General features: G+C 35.4%; 2 protein-coding genes across 2 annotated transcripts; one reads left to right on the top strand and one right to left on the bottom strand.

The window, feature by feature from the left end:
- Positions 1 to 157: 157 nt before the first annotated feature.
- On the top strand, positions 158 to 4303 carry LOC124646195 (integrin beta-PS-like). The gene is made up of 9 exons (XM_047186290.1): positions 158 to 413; positions 581 to 990; positions 1129 to 1525; positions 1614 to 1721; positions 1796 to 2133; positions 2335 to 2445; positions 2763 to 2958; positions 3135 to 3531; positions 3897 to 4303. The coding sequence occupies exons 1-9, from the start codon at positions 261 to 263 to the stop codon at positions 4106 to 4108; spliced, it is 2322 nt and encodes a 773-aa protein (XP_047042246.1). The 5' UTR covers positions 158 to 260; the 3' UTR covers positions 4109 to 4303.
- Positions 4304 to 4497: 194 nt separating this feature from the next.
- Positions 4498 to 17467, bottom strand: LOC124646196 (myosin-2 heavy chain-like). The gene is made up of 19 exons (XM_047186291.1): positions 17098 to 17467; positions 16233 to 16274; positions 15561 to 15593; positions 15458 to 15481; positions 15275 to 15376; positions 15126 to 15198; positions 14953 to 15038; positions 14749 to 14868; positions 13791 to 14666; positions 13474 to 13663; positions 10986 to 12439; positions 10726 to 10854; positions 10104 to 10302; positions 7249 to 10025; positions 6712 to 6972; positions 6370 to 6544; positions 5506 to 5671; positions 4919 to 5042; positions 4498 to 4774 (listed from the first exon to the last, which is right to left on the bottom strand). Exons 1-19 carry the CDS (start codon positions 17443 to 17445, stop codon positions 4655 to 4657), a joined length of 7299 nt encoding a protein of 2432 aa, XP_047042247.1. The 5' UTR covers positions 17446 to 17467; the 3' UTR covers positions 4498 to 4654.
- Positions 17468 to 17723: the final 256 nt, after the last annotated feature.

Here is a 17723-nt window from a genome sequence, read left to right as displayed (position 1 = left end):
CATGCTGTAAGGGAACGATTTGAAAAAAAAAAAATATACAGAGAATCTTTACATGTGTAGCGACATTAAAAGCGCTCCAGAAATAGCAACCAGTCTGCATATCGCTTTACTATTATTTTTCCTCCATTCCGTTTTCCCTTATCCCATCAACAATTTGTTGTCAATTTTAGACCTACTGTGCCAGTGTGTTAGTATTGTATTATTTGTCGTCTATTAAGTTCACATTATTATTTTATTAGGTCTTCGGACCAAAATTCACCATGAACTATTTAAAGACAGAAATGTCTTACCTTGTTTGGTTCATTTTTTGTATTGTGAGTGTAATTTCTGAAGGAGACGACTGTAACTTCGGCACGTGCGGTGAATGCATTAGTTTTGCGAACGAGAATGATGGCTGCGTTTGGTGTAATCAGGTGAGCAGACATATTGGTTTTGTCTGTATGCTGGATACGTAGCCCTTTTTATCATTATAACAATTGAAATTTAGTCAGAGAATCAGTAATCGTTTAATAAAATATACTCATTCATAGCAGAACATAACTTTCTGTACAATTTTGGAGAACTAACATTTTTGTTTCAGTATCCGTTCGAAGATCGCCGATGTCGCTCCTCAAGCTACATCAAATCAAATCCATCATGGTGCAAAGACCAGTTGTATAGTCCAAAACCATGGAAGAACACAACACAGAACGACTATTTCGGAGAAGTGAGAAATGGCTCTACTGTCCAGTTTAGGCCCCAAGAAATCAAAATGAAAGTGCGTCCCGGAGTTACGATGCAATTCGATATGACTTTCAAACCAGCTAAGGACTATCCTCTAGATGTCTACTACCTTATGGATACATCTGATACTATGAAGGAAAGAATAAAGGAACTGAAGGATCAGGCACTTTTGATTCATACAGAACTATCGCGATATACTAACAACGTTAAGCTAGGCATCGGTAGCTTTGTCGAGAAGCCTGCTTTTCCGTATTACGACCCCAACAAGTAAGTTTATAAGCAATTAAACGACGTAGTATATCTTTCAACGAGTTTTTCAGAGTAAAGTAATGTAGGTAATAAATTCCCTCTACAAGCTTAAAAACTAATTTCGCAATTATTAATGCTAAATTTTGAACATTTTAGGCACAACAGTCATGCCTTCAGAAATCTTGTATCACTAACGGAAAATATGACAATCTTCACGTCAAAAGTAAATGAAATAAAAACTGGTTCCAATTTTGATGACCCAGAAGCTAGTTTGGATGGCCTGATGCAAGCCATGAAATGTGAGAAAGAAATAGGATGGAGGAAGGGTGCCAGGCGTATCATAATATTATGTACTGATTCCACCTACCACAGTGCGGGAGATGGCAAAATTGTTGGCGCCATCAAACCTAACGATATGCAATGCCATTTGGAAGATAACGAATATAGCAAAGCGTTGGAATTCGACTACCCATCCGTTAGCCAGATCAATAAAGTAGCAAGAGATGAAAATTTTAGATTGATATTTGCTATAACAAACAACAACAAAACTTTTGTAAGATTTGTTATTGCCTGATAAAATAAGATTACTTACTATGATTTTTCTTTCGTTTGACCCGTTTTTTTATTTTTTCCTTGTGCAGAAATTATCGGAAACTGCGTACAAGGCTTTGGCTAAAGAGATTTATGGAGCTAGATTTGCTGAATTGAAGGCCACTAATGTTTTAAAAATTATCAAAGAAGCTTACGAGGTAAGAAATGTTCATTAAAAATATACGATAAATAACCATTTCGATAGGGGTGATTACAACAATTTTGTTTTCAGGAGCTTGCAAACAGCATTCTAATGAAATTCGAAGCGCCGTCCAATATAGAGGTTAAAATAGACCAGGATTGCGCTTCAAAGCCAACGAGATTCTGTGAAGTAGGACATAAAGAAAGTCTTACTATTAATGGGACCGTGAAAGTTAAATCATGTCCAGACGACCCCAACCAAAAGCAGCAAGTGGTAATTAATCCTTACGGGCTGCCTGATCGCCTAACAATTAATTTGGATGTGGACTGCCAATGTGATTGCGAAAGGATTAAAACTGGTACAAAAGCTAGCGAATGTAACAATGCGGGTTTCATACAATGTGGTATTTGCAAATGTTTTCCGGGAAGGTAACTATATAATAAATGTAATATATTCTAACTACAATAATACTTGCAGTAAAATTTTAAAAGTCCTGTAAAAATCTTACTAAAATTAGAAGCAAGAAATTAGAAGAATTAAGACTTCGTATCGTATAGTTTATAGACTACATAGAAGTATGGTAAAAATGATTAGTGGTATAAAGCTATTATGCACGTCTATATTTTCAGCCACGGTGCAAATTGTCGATGCAACGGTACATCCACAGATCAGACGGACAAGGAGAAATGTAAATTGAACAAAAGTGATGCTAAACCCTGCAGCGGCAGAGGACATTGCAGGTAAAATCATACGTATCTTAAGTTACGTACACAAGTCACCCTCAAATAGACAGAAGTCCGGACCCTCCTTAGAAATAAAAGTTGTGGGCATGATAGTTCTTATTTTTTTCTTCATTATAACCATTCATCATCTTGTGCATCATCGTTGAAAGTTGACTTCCGACGCTTCGCATCATAGTAGATGATTTTTTATTTAAGGTTTTCTACAAGCTCAAATTCAGTTGAAAACATCCCATACCATAATTAATTTACCATCATCATATAACAAACTATATAAATTGTCGTGAAAACTTAATGTTACAATTTTTTTTCTGTAGCTGCGGTATTTGCACAAATTGTCAGACAGGATACTCTGGCGACTTTTGTGAATTTGACGATACTTCATGCCCAAGGCAGTGCTCCGGCAATGGACGCTGCACTCGGGGACGATGCCATTGTAACTCCTACTGGTCAGGGATAGACTGCAGCTGCTACGAGAAAACAGATGTCTGTATTGCGCCCTATTCCAAAGAGGTATGTACTCTATGTTCTTGTTATGCTACAGAAAGAAAGAGAGATGGTGGAACGTGGCTAAGGAGCTCTTCATATTAATGCTCATTAAAATCAACAAGACTTATAACGTCAGATATCACCTATAATAACGCGCTTACCTTAACAAATCAGACAGATGTTTTTTATCATTTTTTTAGATTTGTTCCGGTAGAGGCGAATGTAAATGTGGAGCCTGTATTTGTAAAGAAGTGGAGGGAAAGAATGAAACGTATTCTGGAGCATTCTGTGACAGCTGTGAAGCCTGTGCTGAAGGAAGATGCAAAGAGCTTGAAGACTATGCTTATTGCAACTTCATGCACATGAATGACAAGGCATATTGTGACAAAAAAAATAATGATACAAGCCATATAAGTGTTGCCTTTATGAGCAAAGCTGATATAAGTGGACCCAAAATGTCAATTGCCAAGTGGTGTAGGAAAGAACTAGACAGTAATAATGGCAGTTACATGGTATTTAGGTACGAATACGATAATCATGATTTAAAGATTACGATTCAAAAGGAAACAGAAATCCCACCTGAAGCAGATATCTGGGGTAAGATATATCGTTTCTTTCGTAAAAAATTAGAAGGCCCTTCCCCCGGGCAGGCTGTGGAAACTGGTATAATTCTTATCCTCTTTTTCGTCTATTTTATGAGGAAATCTTTCGTAACAATCGCGGAGCCTTGACAATTTCGGTTATTGTATTATTAACCGTAGTTGAAACTCTCTACAATAGCTAATATTATTATTATTTTTAGCCCACAATGTCCCACTGCTGGGCAAAGGCCTCCCCATCTTGCTTCCACACTTCTCGATCCACAATAGCCAATAATATGAAAATTTATGTTGATCAAATAAATAATGAAGCTTTGTATGATCCTGTATTTTGAAAGACTTATTGAATTTATTTTTTTGCAGTTGCTGTTGGATCAGCGATAGGATTGGTTCTCTTGATTGGTATACTAACAGTAATTATCTGGAAGATTCTGGTAGATTTACATGACAAAAGAGAATTCAAGAAATTCGAGGATGAAGCGCTAGCCGCTGGGTATGATGTTTCACAAAATCCTTTATACCAAGACCCGTCAATTAATTTCTCAAATCCTGTGTATAATAATCAATGTAATTAAAGTTGCTAACGAGGACAAGTTATGTTAAAATCATTATTATTTATAGTATTTAAGGAAAATAAACAGGACGAACCAATCCTGCCCACTAAATATAATAATGCCTCATTGGACACAAAACGATGTATTTTTTTAAAACTTCTGTAAAACGTTCGAGGCTTGGAGAAAATGTAATAGAATAAAATAACATTTAATTTACATTTTATTTCAAAAAAATGTACCATCTCCCTGTGTAATTTGAAATAAATATGTTATAAAATAAATAAAAATATATAAAAACTGAGTTAAATATCTTTTACAAATTTAGTTACAAAACATTCACAGCAGCACACCGACGCCGTGTATGTAAAACACAAATTTCGTTGTTCAATAGAACCATCCGATTATGAAGTTTCGTCGTTATCCAATGTTCCAGTGTCTTTTCAATAAATCGCGACGGATCCTTCCGAAGGAAAAATCTGTTGTCAAGTCCTGGTGTTTGATCAGAATTCGACATTCTGCTGGCAAAAGCAGGATGCAGAATGCCTAATCCCGTTTACGCGTTACGCTTTATTTTTTAGTCGACCGAAGCGTCGGCCGGTCGTGCGACCGACGCAGCCGAGTCGGGGGTTCGTCATTGTAGATTCTCTTCTCCTTACGTTCTTCAACATCCAATCTTGCAAGGACCGCCTAGGAAAGAAATTAAACGTGCTACACATTCTTTGTTAGGTGTAGACAACAACTACACCACCAGGACCACAAAGAATTGAGTGTATCTAAATATAACGACAAAAATTTTTTTTTGAATAGTAGGAAAATGGAGATCGCTCTTACCCTGTTGCTTTCAAGTCTATTGCGGCGGACACGAATGCCTATTGCAGGCGCTTCTGGGACCAGGTCACCTGCAGACCGCCGACCGCCAACCTCAATCGCCACGGCATGAGGATTGCAACCAGGACTGAAATTATTAGATTTTCGATAGGCACAAGTGTCATCATCATCATCATCATTAACATAGTATTTGAGGTGTCAAGGTTCTATGTTGAATACTAGTACCGGTGAACCATATAATTAAGATGATTGTGACTAATATAGCGACTTGATCGCAGTTATTCTTGGTTTTGTGGTGCTTGAATGTTATAAAAATCATCTGTTAGCCAATCATAGCACTAAAAATGTGAAGAACGATACCGCTAGAAAAGAGGTTACTTTTGTGATGAAGTCGGAGGGGTCCAGTGATGGCAATTATGCCGGCAATACACTCATCGAAATCAGTTGCAACAGCTCGAGTGGTTCGTGTATGTGCGTTCATAGAACTCTGCAATTCACTGAGCAGTCGACAGCTTGAAGCTGTCGCCCCTGACTGCTTCAAGCGGTCCGTGTATTGCCGGCCTTTAATTAAAAGGCAAGTGATTACATACGGGGGGTCTTTCTCAACAGTAGCAGGCGAGGTCAGTGGGGGCCGGTAGTGGTGGGCCGTATCGGGGCTGCAACACCTTGACACTACGGGGCTGGTGCGGCAAACCGCCTCGCGGACCTCTTGCAAACGGCGACGTTCCTCAGCAACTTTGCGATCTAGCTCCGCTACTGTTGAGGACAGGAGCACAGAAGTCATTTAACGTTGCCATAATTTATAACATTATGTGTAAAGCAAAGATAAAGTTAGGAGTATTGAATGTTTTGACCAGTTGATAGCTCTCAGTTTTCAAGGGAGAATTTCAGTTGTTTGTAATTACTGACTCTGGTTTCCTAATTCTCGCACATTTTTATTTTATTTACTTTGTTTAAAAAATAATTTATTTTTTTATTTTATTTTTTTCTTTGTGCTAATCAACATTATATTAACGTATTTAATTTAATGTGATTAGGTACGACACCCGATATGGGCTGGTCAATGTCAATATTTTAGTGATGTTCAGCGCCCGAATCACAATTTTCAGTTAATACCGTGTCTCATACTACGTCTAGCAATAGAAAAACCGGGATTTCGCTTATGTTTACCCATACTGTTCTCGATATCATGTCGTTACTAAACCATCATATTTTAAAATTTGAGAGTGGATACTATCTGAACTAATCCCTTACTTAAAACTGTAACTAGTAGTGCCTGGGTACATTTTTGAAAGCCAAAATAAACCAGAAAACAGGAAAACCAACAGTCCAACTAACAGGAAAAAATCAAATTGTGTGTCACATACCTACATTAAATTAGTTTCGAATAATAGCGTTGATTTGCGATAAGCTTATAAACAATAAGAGGAAATAAAAATAAATATCCAACTTACTGTGTTGTTGTGCATTCCGTTGCTTACTCATTAGTTCGTTTTCCAAAGAGTCTATCCTTTTTTGTAGAGCTTCCTCCTTAGACAATTTAGTTTTCCAGGTACGACATACTTTTAGGTGAAGGAACGATAACTCTTGAGCGTCCAAAGTTTGAAGGCCATCGGACTTGAAACCATCCTAAAATTCAAATTAATAAACTGCTACATAAATTATAAACATGAGAAATAGGTAAATAGAATTTGGCAATCGACTTTACAATATAATGAACGGTATGACCGTTGAAGGTAAAATTCAGTGATATACAAAAATTGCCAAAACGCATCAAATATCAAGATTAGTCTTACATCTAAACTGCCATTCAGTATCTTGTTGGCAATGTATTTCAAATAAGTGTGCTCAGCCATTTTCCTCTGTTCAACATCAACCTGTTCGAATATGTTGCGTATTGTGTCGGATACGTTGACATCTAAAGAACACGTGCAAGGTCCGTTGGAACGCGTTTTTGGCTTCACGTTAAATGCTTCCACCGTCGTCTTTGTCAACAACCTCGTATCACGGCTCCTCTTACGCTTTTTGGTTTCGACAGGCGTGATTTTTACTGGTTCCTTCAAATATAAAATGTTTACTGTTTCGAAGTCTTATTTTATAGGCAAGTCTGGATGAAATAGGTAAATTAATAAGTATGGTAAAAGCCTCGTGTACATTAGAAGATAGCTCGAAAAAGGGTCGCCTTTGCATTCATTGCCAGAACGCATACTGGTATGATTGTAATGATTGAATTAATGCAAGGTACGATGCCTATTTTAATTGAGCTGTCTTGGAGTATTATGTAGTAGTTACTTAGAAATATATAATAAAAAAAAAATAAAAAACTCTTTTACCTCGTCTAAAGAATATGTAGTCCCACAATCTTGAACTTTTGTCTTTAAAGCTCTATTCTCTTTTTCTAATTTATCCGCCTTTCTCATAGCTTCAATACTCATTGATCTTAAGTTTTCTACTTCATTCTCATGTAATTTAATTATGTCTTGTAATGTTTCTTCATGTAAACTTTGTATGCTTTGTACCCCTTGATTATGTTCATTAATTATACTTTTTATGTTGCTATCATATTGCATTTTAATGGCTTCTATTTTTTTCTTATAATCCTTTTCTATATTTTCGAGAGCTTTTGTAAGCGAACTGATCTTAACTTCATAATCCTCATTAATATCTAATTTAGCCATAATACTACGTTCGACAAAAGATTTAGGCTGACTAGATTTACTATTAGTCGACATAGTTTTATATTCAGTAGACGATATTTTAAATTCACTAAGTCTTGATGGACTGGAATCAGTTTTTTCACGTATTTTTACCAAATTAAATCTCTCATCACTTCTTGTTTTCCGTGCTTCTTTACCAGCATAATATTTTCCTTCGGGGTCGACCTCAGCTTGCATGGTATCCATAATATATTCTAATCCGAAATTGCCGACTTTAGGATATTTTTTCTCTTTTTCGGCTTTGAGTAAAAGAACGTCGGCCCCAACTCTCGAAAGCTTATGATGAGATTCACTGTCAAAATGAGGAGTAACTGTAACCTTTTTTCTAGCAAGTTTTGAATTTTTGTGTTTTGACGTACCGCTGTCTGTTTCTAAAGCTTTTGACTTCATAGGTCTGACGACATCCTCATCAGAACCTACTCCTAAAGAGTTATATGATCCCAAGTTGTCTTCATTAGATATCGTTGGCATTGAAGGAGTGTCTTGCTTTATTTTTTTACTGTCTAAGTTTTCGTTAATTTTAGTATCTGAATCAGAAAGTCGTTTCTGGGATGAGTCAATTGCTAGTGTATATGAATCTAATGACTTTTTATCAATATCGGAGGCAGTTATTAAAGAAGGACTTTCTGTCTCAACCCTTGGCAACTTAATTTTCAATTTATGCTTTACGCTGTCATCTTCACCATTTTCATCATTTTCCTGAAAAATGAATGTTTCTTTCCCATAATTCTTAGGATGATCACCAGCTATGCCTTTCTTCGTAGGATGAACTGTTACCGCCTCGACTACTATCTCGGAATGCCCTTTGCCCGACCATGTCCCTTTGGTTTCTTTCTTATTATTATTATTGTTGTTATAACTGCTTTCACTATCTTTGTAAATAACAAATAAATCCTTGTCTGTCGATTTATCTGAGGTTGATTCAACATAAGTTTTACTATCTTTGTATTTACTAACTAAATTACTGTCAGTTTCATAACTTTCCCTCGTTGGATATCCAGTAGATTTTCCTTGACTTTGTGATACCATCTTACTACTGACAATATTGTCAGACTCATCAATGGCTTTTGAAGAATTAGTTTGCATAGACCGTCTATTGTAAATATCGATTAAGTTATTACTCTGAGTGTTTGCATTTTCAGTACGCTTTGCTGATTTTTGAGTTTTTTTAGTTGCTCGTTCAACCGTGTTTGTGGTTGCTTTATTTTCATTTTTTTCTTTATCTGTGAAACAAGTTATCGAATATTGTTCAAATCTTCCTGGACTTAATCTTTTCATTTTGTAATCTATATAGCTGTTTTTAAGGGCTTCGAAAGTTGGCTGATCCACAGCTGCAGAAAGTATATTGACTTCGTTTAAGAGTGGGCTTCCCAATTTCATTTCTAACTGGGTATGCCTTTTATCAAGAGGTGGTTTATTAAGTTCCATCATGTCTATGCTATCAACAAAGTCAAAATCTTTTGTTTTTGGAATATCCTTCGATGCGTTTATGTCTGACCCGTAGAAAATATTGGGTTCCAAAGTGTCCGTTTGACATCCCACATTTTGATATAGATCCTTTCTTTGTATCTGAGTTTCCATGTTGCGATAAGTTTTTTTCTGTAAGACTTCTAATTGCTTTTGCAATTCTGATACTTCATTAGATTTGTTCCCTAAATCCGTTTTTATTTCTTCCATCATATCGTTTAACTTCCTTTTATCTTCAGTCACACTGTGCAACTTCTCCTGCAATTCGCTTATCTTCTCAACAGAGTCCTGGTAAAGATTTTTGAGGGTCTGGAGTTCATCTTTTAATTTAGCAATATAGTCTTGTGTTGATTTTTTTAATCTATCGGTAATCAATGTCTGATTTGCTATTGTAGCTTCTAAATCTACAATTATAGCCTTATCATCGGCAACTTGTTTTTCAAGCATAGCCCTTAGGTCGAAAAGTTGCGTCTCCATATTTTGCCGGTCTCTGATTGCTTCTTCTTTCTCAAAAATAATTTTCTGCTTTTCCCTCTCCACAATTTTCTTAGCCTCATCGGCTTTGCTTAAGAGTAGTTGTGAAGACGTTTGTACTTTTAATAGTGTTCGTTCTAACGTAGAACTCTTATTTGTTCTTGCATCAAAAGATTTTCTGATCCTGTCTAGTGATGATAATATTTCTTCAATTTCGCAATTATTTGGTGCTAAGACGCTATCACCGACACTCTTGAGCTCAAGCTGTTTTATATCAGTCACAATTATCTCTCTTTCATTTTGTAAATGTTTTATTTGTGATACATATTTGAACATATCTCGCGATGACTCTTCAGACTGTACTTTTGTTACGGATAATTGTTCAGATAGCATGGAGTTTTCTTGCTGGAGTTTTGCTATCTCCATCTTCATGTTATGGGTTGCTTTCGAGTCTAAAACCGAACAAAGATACTGACTTAATAAGACTTACTAGCAAAAACGGAAATTAAGCGAGCTAGCTTATGACTTACGATGAGCTTCCATATTTCTAATGGAATTGATGTTCCGAAGACCAAAGTCCTTGATTTCTTCACCAGTATTAATAACTTCAGCTAAATTACCGTGAAGTCGTCTTACTTCTTCTTCCAGTTCATTGATGTGATTTTGTAAAGTTGCTATTTTATCATCTCGAGCACAAACATCCTCACTTAAACTGGATATAATATTTTCCTGAAAATGACGTTAAAACATTTTTGCCTTTGTTACTCGAGATCAACTGGACTGAGTACGGAGGCAGCGCGTCTGCAGCGCTGAGGTCGCACTGCTTTGTAAAATCAAACAGATAAAAAACAGCGAGATTGTAGCAGTCACTGTAATCATTCAGACTTGAATTACAGGTAGAAAATAATGGCAACGTTTTCCTAGGCTTCTTTTTTGTTTTTAGCTCAAAATCGTGAAACTGAATATGTAAAATATACAAAAAGTAACCATTCTCAGACCTAGCGCGGCATTTAGGGGCAAATTTGAAGGCGCCTTTAGACGTGGAAGTGTTACATTAATTATGTCTATCCCCAGTAAAAAGTTCCAAAATGCCTACGACGACAAGCAGATTCATGAGTGTGAGTTTATATCAATAGAACAGGATCATAATACCGATTCTTCTAGTTTGTCGAGAAGTTCTCTCATCTTCTTTTGGTTAAGGAGTTTTTCTTGCCGCAAGATTTCAATTTCTCCAATAATTTCTTTGTGCGATACCGGAGAACTGCTGCCTTTTTTTATAAGCTGTCAAAAATAAAATAAACTTTAAGGCGCATATAACAGAATCGTTTCTTACCATAGTATTACTTGTACTTACTATTACTACTTGTACTTATTATTTTATCGAAAGGTAATTCGTGTTAAAAATAGCTCACCTCAGTTCTTGCTCCTATTAGAGCATGTTCTAGATCCTCGCTATGTGATAATAAATTTTGGCTGTGGCTGTGCAATTCTGAATTTTCTTGCTCCATTCTTTTCAAATCAGCCATTTGTGTATTAAGTTCAATTTGTAGATTTTCTTTATCAATTTTCATTTGATCATGTGCTGCTTTTAATTTCTCAAATTCTGTTTCCAAATTTTGATATTGTTTAATTTTTTCGAGCAATTCAGCACTTTCCTTTTTCATTATGTTGAGTTTAGCTTCAGTCATAATTTTTTCGTCTTCTAAGGCCATAACTTGATTTATCTCCAAAGTTTTGATTTGTTCGGTTAGTTCCCTATTTTCTTCAATTTTATTCTCTAAGGTATTATACAGATGATTAATTTCCTCAGTTTTGTTTTCAAAGTCATACATCAATTCAGCATATTTTTTCTTCATTTCTGTTAACTCTTGCTCTATGTCTTCAAATTGATTGCATTTTTGTATTAACTGTTGATTATCGGCTTTCATATTGTTTAGTGTTTGTACCAAGTTGTCCATATCTCTTCTTTTCTCTATGAGATCTTTTTGAACGGCATATTTTTCACTAGATAACTTTTGATAGGCTTCGCTGATTCTAGATAATTCGTTATCTTTTGAACCTTCAGCTTGCTGCAGCCTATCAATTAATTCAGCACTTTCCCTTTTGGTTAATTGAATGGTGTGTATTGCGTTTTCAAGTTCATATGATTTTTCAAGAAAAGCACCTTCAAGACGTGATTTTTCCTCAATAAGTTTTTCATGCGATTCTTGTAAATTATGTAATTTAAGCATTAAGTTTTCGTAATGCATGATTTTATCTTTCAGTTCAGTACTTTCTTTTTGAGTGAAATCCAAAGACATCCTATATTTATTTTTCTCATCTTGTAAATTATTTATGCTATCAACAGCATATTCATTAACATCACGTAATCTTTGGATTTCTTGAAGTAAAATTGAGTTATTGTTTTCCCTGCTTGCCAAATCTGCTTTTAAATTTCTGTTTTCCTCAATAGCATTCATTAATAAGTTATGTAATTCTTCTTTTTCTTGTAACTGTATTTCTAGAGATTTTGTTACATCTGCTTCAATGTGGAGGGCTTGATCGTAATTTTTCACTTTTTCTAATAATTCTTGACTTTCTTGTCTAGCTACTTGTAGAGATTGTAGGGCTTGCATTTTTTCTTGTTGTAGGTTCGAAAGACTGCTATCAAACCTGTTTCGTAACTCGTTAAGTTGTCTAAGCAAATCTTTATTTTCGTCTTTTTTCTTTTCTATGTCCTGCATTAACTTATTGATTTCTTGCGACTTATTATGAATAATGCTCATTAAGTTATCATTCGCAGTCATTTTGTCATCAATATCTTGGCGCAAACTCTCTGAGTACTTTTCTAATTCATCTTTGTGTTGCACAGTTCTCTCATAAGAGCCTGAAAATATATTGTTACGATTACTTAATTAAATGTACATAAATAGAGGGTTACACTCTATGTAACATGAGGAACCTCGACCGACTCCTGAAATATTGTTGGGTCACCTGTTACACGAAAAACTTGAGGTCCTCTAACTGCCATTGGCCAACTTATTTCTGTCATTTTAGTCAGATTTTTGAGTTTTTTGATGCAGGGTTCAAGCTTTTCTTATATATTTGTGGACAATAGTGTGGATTATATGTTTACTTATTTATATTGTTACTAATAGTTTTGAAATTTTAACATGTAGGTAGGTAACTGTTTTTTGACCCAATAAAATAAAAATAAAATATTTTACGGCTAAAGCCCGAAATGCGGCTACACCTAAGTTTAACCGGCTACAGCTAGGTGTAGGTACATGCGGCTAGACCTAGTTGTACGTAGTACGTAGTTGGAGTAGTCCTGGGTGTACTTATTATTATTATTTGTTATGTGAATTGCCGTTTGATGGTGGGCGCACTCTAAGGATCGAGAGGTGTGAAGACGTGATGGGGAGGCCTTTGCCCAGAAGTAGGACAATAAAGGCTAAGAAAAAAAATTGAACTCCCTTATGCACTTCATTATGGACTACCATTATGTGCTACTAGTTTGTACGACCCCTATGTATCTACTGTCTTATGTACCGCGCTGAGAAAGCATGGTGGTGAGCGCAATGTGGAATATTTTTAGAGAGAGTCCTGTCTGATAATGATCAGGTATTTTTGTGTGGTGGTTATACCGCCACCCGTCAGTCGCCAGAGCCTCGTCCTATTTGGCGTGCTGCTTACTGCACGGGCAGGTGAGGTTGGCAATTGAGGCAGAACGATATTTGAATTCCCCCATACTTCCTGCCGACTTCCGATTCCCCGGCAGCAACAGTAAAAAAAATATTTATAGTAAGCATAAAAGAAAAAATATGATTAAAAAATATGTTAAGTTTTCGCTTAGGTATAGATATTTTGTGCTGACGACGTATGTAAACCAAGCAATAGTATTATTATAAGAAACATTACTTCTCCAATTTTCTATTTCTGACTTGAGAACATTTATTATTTCTAGTTGATCTTGATAGTGCTTTTGTAGTTCCTGTTTTTCTTCTTCGTTACAAAATAGGGCTTCTTTTAAGTTTTTAATTTGTTCTTTTGAAGATTCAATTTCATCCATTAGTACCAATGAACGTGTTTCTGAATCTCGAGGGTGAAGCTGAAATCATAATATTTCGCTAGTCAGCCATTAAACAACAATTGTCATCAAATGCGTAACGACAACCTGATATGTTAAAAATGGCTTAAACAACATTAACAACAAAGTATCATTTGATAAAATTTACCTTTTCATGGTTATGTTCAAGTAATTTATCAACTTGAGTGGTCAAACTTTTAATTTGCTGTCCTTGGCACATAACTCGGCAATCGGCTTCTTTTAACTTGCACAATAAAATATTTTTCTCTTTTTCAAAAGCAATTGATGCTTCGTTTATTTTTTTCTCTAAAATTATATTTTCATTTCGTAAACCTTCTAATGCTTTACATTTTATGTTATTAATTTCTGATTCAGCTTTTAATTGAGTTTCTAAGTTGGTAGTTTCATCGGTAAGTATAAGGTATTGTTCTTTTAAAGTGTCAAGATCGGCAGAACGTTTACGATAATGCTCTTTTTCGTTCCATAATGAATTATACTCTCTCATTTGTGTTTTTAGACTTTCCAATTCGTGTTCCAATTCTTCATATTTGTTACACCGTTTTTCTAAACTTTCTTTTTCATGTTTTAATGTTTCATAACATGTCATTAAATCATCAAAATTTTCTTGTAGACTTTTTAAACGTTTAAGGTTCTCTGTTTCAATGTTGTAACTATCTAAAGCGAAAACGTCTTCATTGACATCTTCATCTGGTTTAACACCTTCTTTATTGAGAATTTCTTTCATTTCATCATTTTCTATAATGTCAGCAACGAGATGTGCTCGTTTGTTATCAAAATTTGGTTGTTTGGCTTCTGAAGATGTTAATGCAAAAGCAGGTTCAGTTCGCGGGATGACATCGACACGATAACAAGCACAATCCTCGGCGGCAACTCGTGGAGGTGAATGAGAAACGAAGTCTTGGGTGCAGGGAGCTATTAATGCACAGCAAAATTTTTCCAATACCTTTAGTTTAAAGAGTATTTTTCCTTTTACATCGATGCAACGGGTATCTTTACCGGCCGTCTAAAAAGAAGTTTAACATTTTTAATGCTGTTTAACGTAATGAAGCTTCACTAATGAATTTATATTGAGATATACAACATACCAACAACTTCAAATACTGCCTATACTTATCATTTTGGCAAAGAATACCAAATATTTTTTCCAGTGCCGTGTATATGTGAGCATAAATACAATAAGGTTCGCAAACATCATTTTCCATGACCTGTAAGATCCGTTTGAAATATTTACTGTCTGTCTTAACGAATAAATATGACTAATTAAAAAAAATTAAGTTACGGTTACGTACAGCTATTGTATTTTTCATAGCATTTAATTTTGCGTCTTTTGTAATTATGGTATCTTGCATTTCATCAATTCTTGAATCTTTGGCAACTGTGAAATAAAATGATGGATATGAATAAAGGACGATGCTTCGTAATACATTAATAATTAATGAAATACGAGCTAAAAAAATCTTACAGGTAGCAACATCGCGAGTACCCGGTAAGTCATTTTGAACGCCTCTAGTGTCCTTCTTGAGAGAGTACTCCTGCTGTTTTTAAAAATATGTAAAAATATTATACATGTTTTTTAAATTAGGTATTACTATTAACAAATAAGTTTCTTACCAACATATCCAACGTTTCGATTGTTTTTGGTGATACCTCGTTTGTTCTTGGTGTTACCTCGTATGTTCTAGGTGTTGCCTCATCTCCTCTCGATTTGCCGGTCTGCAATATAAAAATCATGTCAGTCAGTATTTTGAGTACCTGGGTATATTATAGTAATGGAAATAAATTCAATATAATTACCGCAAAGCCTTCTGAATCGATGCCCTGAAATGAAGCCATGTATGAATTCATTAAGTATATAATTTAATCAGATCATAGTAAATAGCATTGTTATTATACTGACCTCTGTGAAACCGGATAAGTCCAAATCTAAGCACTGAAAGTAGTCAGGAAAGTTATTAAATATTTATAATAGCAGAAAAGAAAGAAAGGGAGAAAGAAAACACATTAAGTATTGTTCGCAAAGGTCATGACGCATACAGATACAAAAGTAAGTAGAGTAAAACAGCCCCATTCATGAAGGGGAGAGGAGAGATATATGAGTCACAATCACATGAAAGTGATTGACCCTCGCTCAGCATATAATGCTGGAACCCTAAGCGAGATACATAGTTTCGCAGCGGTGATTTTCAGCGAAAGCTCAAACTACCATGAAAAAACATTTTGCAGTCTTCATTATTTTTAAACCATATTCAGGAATATAAGAATGCAAAAATATTTTGTTACACACAGATGCAATTATATTGCACCTATCGAAAAATCCTAAAAAATCAAAATCAAAAGTCATTTATTCAAAGTAGACTGAAAATCAGCACTTTTCGAACGTCAAATTTACAAAAGACAGCCCCCAAAACGCCCGCCCTTCACCACTTTCTATGTGTTTTTGCTGGGAAGAAGAAGTGGTGGAACAAACTCCCCAGCAAGACATACATTACATAATAAACGGTTCTCTGGCATAGTCGGGTAATTGACAAATAAACAAAGAACAAAGTGACAAATAAAGAACTCTTCTTACCAGATCATCAAGCTCTTTATTGGCCGCTTTTATTGCTGCATGCTGAAAGAAAATTTAATATTTAATATTATATTACCTATTCAATATATTTGCATACATCTTCTCGTTCGTGTCATCAAACAATAGGTACGGGAAAAAATGCGTGCGTCAGCGTAGCAAAAATAAAATACTTATTTGTATTGTTTCATTTATTTTTCCTTAATTTTTAATAAATCTTTCTATATTTCTTATGATTTAAAAATAATATTCATAAGTAGGTATATTATCCGGGAATTGTTTTAATTTAAGTACCTGAACACATTTAAATAATGAAACTATCTGTAAGGATTTTAGATTTTTCACTTTAAAAATGGGTTCCCAAGTCACTCCAAAAGTTGATTAGTTTTGTTAAAACGTGTATGATAGGAAGACTGATAATACAGTTTGTTAGTACCATAGAGTAACTTATACAAGGTGTTGATTTGCATTTGTGCCATAGCTCAGGAGGAGGACATACAATACGTAAATAATCGATTGGAATTACAGTAGATGGGAAATAACTAATATGTACTGCTTTTTTTGTCATTGTAATGTCGTGGTATTTCCGAAGTAATCCAATTTTATGAATGAAATTTATGAGTGATCGTTGCGTATGCTTTGTGTTTGAGTTTGTGTGAGGGTGCAGCACGGTTTTAACGCCAGTAACATACGCGCCAAGTTTAAATAAGGCTAGATGACATTTATGGAATTCCGAAAAAAAAAATTAAGAAAAAAAAATACGTACCAATTTTTTTATTGATTTGGGTCGAGAATCATTAGCATAATTACCTCCTTGAATATGGCACGGATGCAAATCAACAGCTTGTATATACGGGTTAGTACTCACGGCATGCGCAATTTCACACTTCTGATCGCACGACAATTCGAGTTGATCGTAGGCAGCCAGCATTTGCTCGAACTCTTCGATCTTGTGCTTCAGGCGCGCTATCTCAGCATTCTTAGCTACCATCAGTGTGTCAACGATCACGTCCGTCGGGAAGTACTTCGGCCGGACCGTCTCGTTGTTCCTCTTTATTATCTCCACCAGGTGCTCGCTCTTATCCGAACAGAAGTGGGACCAGGCCCTGGCGTCCGTGCATGACGCATAGGCCTTCAGCTTTCCTTCGTTCCTCGCCGGCAAATCGAATAGGTCGTGTTCGTTGAACACACGCTCCCTTTTTGTTATGAAAGACATCGCGATGCCAACTATTTAGTCTACTTAGGATAATGTACGATTTTTCTAAACATATACATGTATATAAATATATGCTACTTTTCTCCGCCATCCATTTTACGCATAACGATACGATTTGAAATACCTATTTTGTTTTGCAATAAACTTTCGGCAAAATGTGTATAAACGAAAATTATCAAATATTTTGAACTGTCAAAAGAAATCGAGGCGGAATTGTGACTTGAAATAGAATGTCATATTTGAATTTTTTTTTCTTCCGTTTGCAGTGCCTGCAATTA

This window comes from Helicoverpa zea, chromosome 3 (genome assembly GCF_022581195.2).
Source record: "Helicoverpa zea isolate HzStark_Cry1AcR chromosome 3, ilHelZeax1.1, whole genome shotgun sequence".
Classification (NCBI taxonomy): Eukaryota; Metazoa; Arthropoda; class Insecta; order Lepidoptera; family Noctuidae; genus Helicoverpa; species Helicoverpa zea.
Note: the sequence above shows the minus strand (reverse complement) of the source record. Positions and strands in the feature narration are given on the sequence as shown.